The sequence below is a fragment of the Clinocottus analis genome, unplaced genomic scaffold, assembly GCF_023055335.1.
Source record: "Clinocottus analis isolate CAN_PGR_092001 unplaced genomic scaffold, fCliAna1.0.p SCAF_4, whole genome shotgun sequence".
NCBI lineage: Eukaryota > Metazoa > Chordata > Actinopteri > Perciformes > Cottidae > Clinocottus > Clinocottus analis.
The window spans coordinates 2,182,079-2,193,606 of record NW_027176153.1 but is presented as its reverse complement, the minus strand read 5'-3'; the positions used below and the strand labels follow the sequence as shown (position 1 = coordinate 2,193,606).

The 11,528-nt window shown below is 48.7% G+C and overlaps 1 protein-coding gene across 1 annotated transcript in view; it reads left to right on the top strand.

Annotated features, from left to right (window-relative positions):
• LOC137799910 (proline-rich transmembrane protein 3-like) overlaps nucleotides 1-10,336 on the top strand; it is a 17,895-nt gene extending 7,559 nt beyond the window's left edge. Inside the window, exons 2-4 of the mRNA XM_068596777.1 lie at nucleotides 1-829; nucleotides 2,564-2,803; nucleotides 6,510-10,336. The exon at nucleotides 1-829 is cut by the window's left edge and continues 89 nt beyond it. Of these exons, the coding sequence (XP_068452878.1) occupies nucleotides 1-829; nucleotides 2,564-2,803; nucleotides 6,510-8,533 (3,093 nt within the window). The 3' untranslated portion in view covers nucleotides 8,534-10,336. The remainder of the gene's footprint in view (nucleotides 830-2,563; nucleotides 2,804-6,509) is intronic.
• Nucleotides 10,337-11,528: the final 1,192 nt, after the last annotated feature.

The following is an 11,528-nucleotide window of genomic DNA, read 5'->3' as shown; positions in this document are numbered from 1 at the left end:
CTCCTCTTCCTGGGCTTCCTCCTCTCCATCCTCCACCCCACAGTCTCGCAGACCATCATTGGCTCCTCCCCCTCGTTCTCTCAGCCGGACCTGCCGACCCATGCGTCGCCTCCACCGACCAAGCCGACGGCTCGGTTCTGGCCCTCTCTGCCTGCCCGAGGGCGCAGCGACGTGCCCGTCAGAGCGACAGTCGGAGGTCGACTGACGACTGCGAGCGCAGCGCAACCGTGGAGGAGAACGCCTCGCCCGACCGCTCAGGCCACGCCTCCTTTCATAGCCGCTCTTTCCACGCAGAACCTCAGCAGCGGGCCGATTCTATCTCACCCCACGGCCTCCAGGCCCAGGACCGATACCGCTAGTTTGGCCTTGAGCAGGGCTTCGCTGAAGGGATATGCTACAACAAAAGGCTCCACTCCTCCTCTGCCCACGTTGGCCTCCGCCGCCGCCGCTGCCGCTGAGTCTGCTTCTGACAAGCCGGCACCGGCGCCAGCGGCAGGACGTCCAGAGGAAGTGTCGCTCAACGAGACGGCGGATGGTGACTTGCGGGAGTTTGGATCGGGTGGCGTTCCGTCGGTGACACCCGCGACCGAGGGGTCGCCCGTTCCTCGGTCGACGGCGGCGGATGAAATGGCTCAGTATCGGCCTCAGGCGCAGACGGCGATGTCGACTGTTTTGGACGTAAAAACGACGACGCCGGACGCCCGGACCACGAGGCCGCCCCCGTTGGCGCTCACGACGGCCGGTATAATCTCCACGACGCCGCGGACAGAGAGCGAAGCCCCGCCGTCGTCCACCGCATGGACGCCGCCTCGGACCGCCGCGCCGGCAGGTGAGAAATCAAATGTGTTGCAGGGTTCTTACGTCACGGAAAACCTGGAAGAGTCATATTGGAGTTTTAAAATGGTTATTTCCAGGCCTGGAAAAGTCCCAAAAGTGTAGTAAAAGTCTTATAAACGTGTTATATTCATGTGTTCATGACATTCATTCACGCTGAGTTTGAAATAATGAATCTGCTTTTTAAAGAAAGAGGCTCAAAATATCAGCAGCATCTATATAAATATTTATTCTTTTAATCAAACTAATACGCAATGGATTTCGCTTTGGATTTTGCGTACTGGAGACGAGTTTTTACACACAGGAAAGTTTCAAGGCGTACAAAAGTCTGCAGGCTTATGCCGTGTTCACACCAAAAGCCTAACGCTTGTTTCCCTGATTTTACTCGCTCGACACGGTATGTGGTTAACTCGTTTTTCGCTTTTTCGCAACCAGTTGCGATGGAAAGCCGGCGCGGCTTGAGTCCCGTTACCCGTAGTTACCATCATCACATAGCCCGGTCACGTTCCTGTAAAACAGTTTTCATTTCCGCTATCGACCATGAGACATAAACAACTATTTCTGCGGCATGCTTGTTGTGGAAATACCACAAATAAAACAAGTGTCAGAACATCCATATCTGGGTTCATACTATTCTCCGTATCTGGGTTCATACTATTCTCCGTATCTGGGTTCATACTATTCTCCGTGTGTCTGAGTGCTGTTCCCATGTAGCCAGTGTTTTATTTTACCTTGAAATGAATCACAGAGTAAAGGCAGACGTCGCCCGACGGAGTTGCCATGTTCATGGCTTCCTCCCAAGTTTCCATCCACAGTTCCCTTTGTGCAAGTGAAAGACGTTGACTTTCACTCGGCGAAAAAGCTAAAGGAGATTATTGACAAGTGTGTCAATGGAAACGTGCCCACAACCCGATGTATCAACAGAAACACATGAGAACAGTCCTAACGCTCATACGCGAGTGAAACCGAAGTAAGTTAGATGGAGAAAAATGACTTTAAAGTCAGCTTACATGTAATAATGATACTCATAACTTCACAATTTCCAATATTAAAACGGCTACCAAAACAGATCCTAACATTTGTAAAGTAAAATTACAACACAGTCTTGTTCAGTGGGACCTCTGCCATGGCCTTGAGATTTTACTGTACAGCTTTGGAGAAAATTGACTTCAAAGTCAGCTTACAAGTAAAAATGATATTCATAACTTCACAATTTCCAATATTCAAAGGGCTAAAAAAACGGAACCGTAAACATGTAAAGTGAAATTACAATGCAGTCTTGTTCAGACGGACCTCTGCCATGCACATGTACATGTACAGGTTTGGAGAAAATTGACTTCAAAGTCAGCTTCAATGACATAATGATATTCATAATGTCACAATTTTCAATATTCAGACGGCTATAAAAACAGATCCTAACATTTGTCATGGAAATTTGGTTAAAAGTCATATAAATGTGATTGAAAGTCATGGAAATTTGGTTATAGGTGATGGAAATTTGGTTAAAAGTCATATAAATGTGGTTTAAAATAATGGACATTTGATTAAAAGTCATGGAAATTTAGTTTAAAGTCATGGAAAGTTGGTTTAAAGTCATGAAAATGTGGTTCACGTCATGGAATAGTCCTGGAGGTCCGTTGGTCAGAATGTGAGACCCTGTGTTGGATCATGGCAGCAGCTGTCGAGGTCTTCAAACCTCTTCACACGTCTCTTCTCCACCATCCTGTAGGCAAACTGACAGCGAGCTCTCCGTCCACCATCGGAGATACTTCTACTCCCTCGACATCCTCCAAACCCGCTGTAAGCGACAAACAGCCGCTAAACACCATGACACAGCGAGCGACCGCCAGCTCGCTTCCCACCACGCGGGAGGCCGCGACAGCGTCCTCCAAAACAACACGGCGCCCAAACCAAACGGCTCAAACGGGACGAAACACAGCCGGCACCACGGCACAGCCGGCGGGGACAGGTAGGGAAATGAAGGTCTCGTTTTGTCCTTTTTAATCCTGTCTGATGATTTAAAATGGAATTATTTGTGCAGCTGGAATCTGTTTTACTGGAAGTATCCGGGAAACGCTTCAAAGGAGTGTGGGAGGGGGGGAACCTTTCCGTGGAAAAGCAGGGTGGTAGTTGTGTGAGGTAGACACAGCGAGGGAAGAAGGGATGAGAAGAAGGTCAGGAGAGGAAAAGAAGCTCAGCCATGCAAAGAGATCCTGGAGAGGAGAGCAGCGCCGGAGGAAGAGACAGGGATGAGAGTCCATGGCGAGTGAAAGTGTGATGGAAGAAAGGTACAGAAGTGCAGGGAGCGGTAATGAAAACCAGATGCACGGAGACGGGACGGAGGGAGGGATGGAGAGAGGGATGGAGGGAGGGATGGAGGGAGGGGAGAGGAGGAAAAAACGTGGATGGAAAAAGGAAAAAGCATGACACATGGGCCGAGCGAGCCGGTCTCTTAGAGACCAGCAGAACAACATATGAAGGACTTTTAAACACTTTTAAAGAAGGTCGTCTTCTTAAAGGCCTACAGCCATGGACATAACCTTTTGTTCTGTATATCTTTTAAATATATATACATAACACTTTGGGTCCATATATCATGATAGATGCATAGAGACAAGCTAGATACGTGGTTCAGACATGGTAATTTGGTTTAAAGTCATGAAAATGTCGTTAAAAGTCATGAAAATGTGGTTTAAAGTCATATAAATTGGATTAAAAGTCAAAAATCTGTTATTGTCAGAGGCGTGTTATTCGGATCCCACATATTTACAGCGTGAAAGCTTTCTCTCCTTGCTCACCAACCCATCACTTTTATGACCACTCCTTAAAAACACATGTCGACATAATCGGCATATGATCATTTTCTGCTCGCCGTCTTGACTCTTTCAACCCTCACCGTGTCCATACATGGAGCTCCTGCTGCTCTGTGCTGTGAGCAGCTCTATCGGCTGTTTCTCTGTCAGACAACGCAGCGCCAGATCCTGCAAATACTTTTCCTCTCATAGACCTACATTGGAAACAACACATCAGTAACTCAATGGATGAGGTTGTTGTTTTTGGTTCAGGTGAATCAACTTCCCAGAATCAACTAACACCTGAATAGCCCGTTGAGTCTTTTTATGTGAGGCCACAAGATACAAATCCCCAAAAAACATCAAATTAAACATATAGATCAGCGCTACAATAATATATATATATAATAAACACAACTCAAACAATAAATAGGATTATGCTGTGTTCACACCAGAAGAGTTGCTAAATGTTCACACCAGTAGATTACATGTCAAGTCAATGCACAGATGCGAATGGTTGCGAAAAAGCGGAATTTTCGCCCGACGAGGCAAATGACGCGAAAAAGCGTTGCCAGTATTTGCTTTTTTGCAATTCCGCTTTTTTGCAAAAGCAATAAGATGAAATATTTCAACTCCGGCAAAAAATTAGCCCTGAGCTGCGAAAGCGAAAGGAGTCGGAGCTGTGTGCGACTACGGATAATATTATGAACCCAGACACGGAGCGCTGGATGTTCCCACGTTTGAGAGACTTCCACAACAAGTGTAACGCAGAAATAGTTGTTAATTTAGGTTAGCTAGTGCGGCTATGTGCTGCTAACTCCAGGAACGTGTCCGGGACAGTTTAGGTTAGCTAGTGAGGCTATGTGCTGCTAACTCCAGGAACGTGACCGGGTCAGTTTAGGTTAGCTAGTGCGGCTATGTGCTGCTAACTACAGGAACGTGACCGGGTCAGTTTAGTTTAGCTAGTGAGGCTATGTGCTAGTAGCTACAGGAACGTGACCAGGGTGGTTTAGGTTAGCTAGTGAGGCTATGTGCTGCTAACTACAGGAACGTGAGCGGGTCAGTTTAGGTTAGCTAGTGAGGCTATGTGCTAGTAGCTACAGGAACGTGACCGGGTCAGTTTAGGTTAGCTAGTGAGGCTATGTGCTAGTAGCTACAGGAACGTGACCGGGTCAGTTTAGGTTAGCTAGTGAGGCTATGTGCTGCTAACTACAGGAACATGACCGGGTCAGTTTTGGTTAGCTAGTGAGGCTATGTGCTAGTAGCTACAGGAACGTGACCAGGTCAGTTTAGGTTAGCTAGTGAGGCTATGTGCTGCTAACTACAGGAACGTGACCGGGTAAGTTTAAGTTAGCTAGTGAGGCTATGTGCTGCTAACTACAGGAACGTGAGCAGGTCAGTTTAGGTTAGCTAGTGATGCTATGTGCTGCTAACTACAGGAACGTGAGCGGGTCAGTTTAGGTTAGCTAGTGATGCTATGTGCTGCTAACTACAGGAACGTGAGCGGGTCAGTTTAGGTTAGCTAGTGAGGCTATGTGCTGCTAACTACAGGAATGTGACCGGGTCAGTTTAGGTTAGCTAGTGAGGCTATGTGCTGGTAAAATGGGGTAACGTAGCCCCCAAGTCATAGAAATTTAGTTCAATGTCATGGATATTTGGTTTAAAGTCATGGAAATTTGGAGTATGGAGTATTTAGAACTGTTTTTAACGTCTGGCATTGAAGGATGATGAACCTTCCCAGGTGCCGTAGTCTAATTTGTCGCTTGTATCCGCCGTCCAAATGTATGAAAAAATGGGTCCACATGTGTGTCGGGTGTCATACGAGATGGAAAACAACGTTTATTTTTTTGTTCATTGCACCGTGTAGGACATTTAAAGCAGCGTAAGCAGGGTTTCATAAAAGGGAAAACTCAAGGGTAAGGGGTAAGTGCATCCAGCTGTGAAACGTGATCGGCACATCTGGAATGTGTCTGGACCTCGCTCCTGTGAGGAGGAGGAGGAGGAGGAGGAGGAGGAGAAGAAAGAGGTTTGAGGGAAGGAAGTAAAACATATCTTTATATAAATAAAGAAGTGTGTCTGTGATCCGTATGCAGCTCGCCAGTGTGAGTCTGAAAGTGAAAGTGTGTGTGTGTGTTATCGGAGGGAGGCAGGATGTGAAACACATGTTGGAGTGAATCATGACTCGTTGTGTCAGCTTTATGGACATGGAGGACAGGTTTAGCGTCCTCCTCGTGGCTGATCGTGTCCATCAAAAATAAAAGTTTAAAGGTTTATGAGAAATAATTTCGAGGCTGAAGCTTTTCCCCCTCAGTTCCCTGATGCCCCATCATTCCCAATGTCATATGATATATATATATATATATATATATATATATATATATATATATATATATATATATATATATATATATGATGCTCAATATGTTATTTATGTTTTTGCTCCGCATGCTTATCTCAACATTTGAGTAGTTAAAAGTAAAAACGCCCCAGTGATGGATGGCCCCGTGATAATGATGCTGTGGGTGTTTCCAGGGTTGTGAAGGAGGAGAGGGTGGAGTGCCCTTGAGCAAACTGCATGCATCAAAAGACAGAGAGACAGAGAGAATCGAGTGTTATTAGACCTTCATATTTCATACTTCATGTGTAGAGCTGGGACAGTGTGTGTGTGTGTGTGTGTGTGTGTGTGTGTGTGTGTGTGTGTGTGTGTGTGTGTGTGTGTGTGTGTGTGTGTGTGCAGAGATGACGGTCTCTGACGGTGAGCTACCTCCCTCTAGTGGCTCTGTGTGGTATTGCATTTACTTTTTATTCTGAAGCTCTGCTTTTTCGACCAATAAAATGGATAGTAGTTCCACTTTTAACATTTTTCTATTCTCTTTTTTGTAGGGACCTCTTCCGTCCTCGCCACCGGCGTCGTGCCCGTCGCCCGCACGAGGTTGAGCCCCACGTATCAGGCTGGAGTCGCCCAGAGGAACCGCTCCGTCCTCCTGGGACACCCTCACCAAGCCCCCCCCTCCACGTCCGGCCCGGCGCCCTCTCTCGACGCCCCGCCCTCCCCTAACGGCACACTCCTCTACTGGGGCGATCTGAGCCGGACGCTGGCGTTCGCCTGGGAGCTGCACGTCTACGGCTCGGCGAGTCTCTTCCTGCTGCTGTTTGCCGGCGCGGCGCTCGGCCTCACCTTGTCCCCCGGGGCGAACTGCCCCCATCGGGGCGCTCTCGCCCTCGCCAACGCTCTGCTGTTTCTGGCCGGGGGCCTCCGGGCCGCTTTCTTTCTGATCGACCCCTACGGCACCCGCAAGCTGATTCCTCGCCCCGCGGTCACGGCGCTCTACAACCTGCCCCTGCACCTGCTGGTGTGGACGCAGGCCGCCCTGGCCCTGCTGGCCCTGAGGGTGGCGGGAGTCAGCGCGCTGCCTTCCCCTCTGGAGCGCCCCCCCCTGGTGGCCGTGCTGGCCGTGCTGCAGTGCACGCTGCTGCTGGCGGCCGACCTGCTGTCCCCGGCGCTGTCCCCCGTGGTGCCCGTCACCCTGCAGGTCTTGTCCCTGTGCTGGGGCCTGGCGCTCTGCCTCGGCTTCCTCTGCTACGTGTTCCCGCGCATACGCTGCTCTTCGGTTCCCCGCCCCGGAGTCCCCGAGGAGGCCGGGAGGAAGGCTTGGACGGGCAGCAGGAGGACGGGCGTGATTCTGGGGAGAGTGCTGGCGGTGTGCGCGGTCCTGGGCTCGCTGTGCTGCGGGCTGCATGTTCACGCCACCTTGTGGCTCTACGGACTGCTGGGAAACTGGACGCGCTTCAACTGGGGGTGGTGGGTGGTGCACTTTTGGGCCCGGCTCCTGGAGCTGGCCTGGGGGTTCTCCCTTCTGCTCCTGGCCTCCTGGGTGTTCTGGAGGCCTCAACGTCGCCACGGACGGGAGGAAGGTGGGCCGGATGGCAGAGCGGCGGGAGACCTGCCGATCCCTGGACAATCCACAGACTCCCCTCAAAGACACACCTGCTGGTCCAAGATAGTCCAGAGCCTGACGGGGAAGCCCTGTCGAAAGTCCGAAAGCAACGGGTTGGCAGGAGGAGGAGGAGGAGGAGGACCTGGGGAGGTGCCGAACAACTGGACTGGCCAGGAGCGCCCTGGGGCGGACATCAGCAAGAGTCTGATCAGGAACCAGAACCACGAGCTGGTCAGCGCCCAGCCCCGCTGCGTCAAAGACAGCAACCGGGGACGAAACCATCGGGGCCGCTCCGCAGAACGAGGCCCGTCCGACGGCTCCACGGGCTCCCTGCTGAGGCTGCAGGCGCTGGGTCGGCCCCCGCAGCGCTCAGTGAGCGGCAGTCTGGATCCGGACAGGGACACCTCCCTGTCTTTTTATGAGTTTGACTTGCGGCCCCCGTCTCCCATTAACCTGACCCGCAGCATCGACGAGGCCCTGAACAGGGAGCACCTGTTCGGAGGAGGAAGCCTGTTTCAGCCCCTGAACCTGACCTCGCGGTCCCCCTCCCCGGGGTCAGGGGTCAGCCCGGGTCCTTGGCTCCGCAGGAACAGCGATCCCCAGATGCTCTCCGAGAGCAGCGACGCCGCGACGGAGTCCTCCATGCCACTGGGGGGCAGCGTTCTCAGCAGCGTGCCCAGCAGGCAGGTGACCGCTCCCCCTACGCCCTCCCACCAGGGTCACCGCTGGGCCGGCAACGAGTCGGGGAGCGTGCCCTCTTCGGTGTCCTGCCCCGTGTCGCTGCGGCCCTCCAGGACATCCACGGGGAATCTGGGGGAGGACGGCGTGGACGACACGCGGCCGTTCATCACGCCGGACTCGGACAGGGTGCGGGGGAGGGCCGGGAGGCCGGCGGGGTCTCGGAGTTACCTGGAGGTCAGCCGGCAGGACGACTCGGCCAGCGTCAACAGTGAAATCATAGATCTATGAACCCGATCCCGGACACCAGGACCAATGACTTCAAACAAAACCCATTTACCGAATACCGTTCCTGACCAAGACTTCAACTAAATTAGCAAAAGGACGATCGATGAACTGCCTGAAATAAATACAGATCAGAAGAGGGAACATTTAAAAGTTCCTCTCGGTGAAGACCTAAAAAGGACAGTTGCCTTTTTTACTTGTTGAAGGGTTTAACAACTGTTTGTGGATCAAATATGGCAAACCTTTCACTCTGACGGGGGAGCTGGGAGACAAAGCACTGATACATCTTTCCATCTCTTTCTCGCGACCACACAGACACACACAGACACACACACACACCTGCATAACACTGGTATCAATCAATGTGTGACACATTCATGTCCATACGCTTGAAGGGTAAAAAGCCTCTTGTGGCGCTAAGCGTCTGTAGCTCCCGTTTCTATTATTTCTGTGAAGGAAAAAACACAAAAAAACAAATGTCATTGCTTTCATAGAGTTTCTTTGCTGTCTTCCATATTTCCATAATGCTTTGTGATGTAAAGATGTGCCATACGTGACCTCGGTTGCTTCCGTGCTGTTTTTACGGTTCTGTAGACACATTATGTGGGTGAACTCTGTAGCGTCTTACCGGCATCATAGTGACTCAGCAACAGATGTCAATCTCTAGGCTCGTAACGTGCTGTCGTCGTCCTCCGTGCTCCCTCGTATGTTGATGTGAAGCCGGTTGCATAAATAGGCGGGCGGTTAAAAAAAACATCCAGACATGCGGACACTCGCTCGTGGGGGGGGAAACCATCGCTGAGGCTTTCAGCTGTCCCTGAACGTCACAGCGAGGTTCGGGCGTCGGTCTCATCCTGTTGTTTCAAAGCTTTTGCGATCGATAGCGACGTCCGATTAAAAGCCTCTCGACTGCATTTTTTTACAGGATTTGACTGAGAACGTTAAATTGAAATCCGTTGCATTGAATCAATTGAGACTGTTTGATATGTAAAATATGTTAACGCTGCACAGCTTGGCACCACGTGAGCTTGGCATGAACCGCAGATCTCGTATAACAAATAGACCTTAATTCCATAACAGAGCACTTAACTGTACGCCCGAGCACTAGACTGAAGTATTTTACTACCCAAGAGGAAAAAATATCTTTCAAATATATGATGTATAAGCAACAATGTAAATAAGGTTATTTTTGATGTTGATGAATAAAGGTGTATTTGAAACATAGCTGTAGTTGTTACTGTGAAAGACAATCTGAAGAGCTCTCATGGGACGTGAAGCTGGGATCTGTCCTGACCTGCAGAGCTGGAACATTCAATACTTCAATGCACAGGTTGTCGCGACGTTCTACATTGACACGGTTTGCAGGAAATCGTTGTTATTTTTTCATGTTCATTCCGGCAATAAATGATGACGAAAGAGGGGAACAGGAAATGCATTTAGTCTAATAATGAACTGTTCAGTCTAGCGGTTAGAAACATTTAGTTTGAGGTATCCTGCTTTGTTTTGCAGTTGCAGTACAATGGCCTTACGTTGTTGTCTACATTCCAATGAACCTGTGAGATTTCTCTGCATCAGTACTCGCTGTCACCTTTTCTGCGTCATGAGCAGGGTGTTATCCTCCAGCACCCGTAGTGTCCACGTGCCTCAGAACATGCGATGGAGAAGCCCCTCCGGTCTGTCGTCGCAGTGCAGTTAGGTTCATTCATTTGTTTTGCTCATTCAACTTGTGTTCTTGCGTCTCTTTGCTCCATTTTCATGTCTGGATTCAAATAAAACCGAGAAAACGTGTTCATATTTTTGATTTATTTAGTATTTCCATTGTGTTACATTCTGCAGGGTGTTTGTATTATCCACATGGGAATTCAGTAACAGATATTATTTAACGCTTATGAATACATTTTGTATCAGTGCATGGAATACTTTCAGACTATACTTCCAGACAAGTGGAAAGAAAACATCCCAAAAACACATTAAGGTGTTTTTGTTACGCCTTTGTCTATTTGCATCTTTAGATTTTCTCCTGAATTCCCCATAAGTTAGCAGTAAATAATGCCTCGTTTGTATATAGTTTTCTTATTGCAGAACCTTTTGGTCCAAGTTAGCATTAGCACTAGCATTAGCATCAAACTTCCGGTTCAGCTAAACGTCTGACTCCAGCTCTCGATACCGGGTCTGACTTATTATGGACCGTACAGTCAGCCGATTAGCACGCTGACGTCTCATGTAAACACCGATCTACACCGGACGTAGATGAATGCGCACTTCCGGTTTCTAAATAAAAGCAGCAAACAACCACAGAATTGGATTAAATAGAAGAAACATTGTTTTCACTACTTGTATTTATTAAGTTGTATAATTTAATGTGTATTTAATATGTTTTTAATATATAATAATTTTACACACTGATCATATCTTTTTTTTAATGTCAGGTTTGAACTTAGATGTTAGACTAATATAGTACAATTTACCTCATAAACTACTAATACTTGAAGGGTGAGAGGAAGCAAAATGCTAAAATAACGCATTCAACTGTGTGACCACATGACATCCAACTTAACTCTGCATTTGCTTTTTGAAGTGACTCAAACACACATTTAACCAGCCGAGTCTCTTCCTTCTGTACAGGGACCAGCGCAGTGACGTCACTGTAAACAAACATGGCCGACTGCTGGCAGCTTTGCAGCACGTTCAGTTGAACTTATTTGTTTAAAACTATTTCAAAACGCATAAAACCTACCTGCACGCGAACAAGTTTGCGCTTCATAACAGGAACTCTTGTGTCTCTTTGTTTCTCGTCGGACATGTTTGTTGCGACACCAACAGATGTTTCTGTAGTTTAGCTAGTAGGTTACCTAATCTAAAAATCGCCGTTTCCTCACATTATTGTGTTTATTTGCGATTTTCATACACGCCGAATCAAAGTACGTTCATGTAGGTTGTGAAGTATATGAAGTTTTGTTCAGTAACGTTTTATATTAAAGAGAATATGTGGTGAACAGGT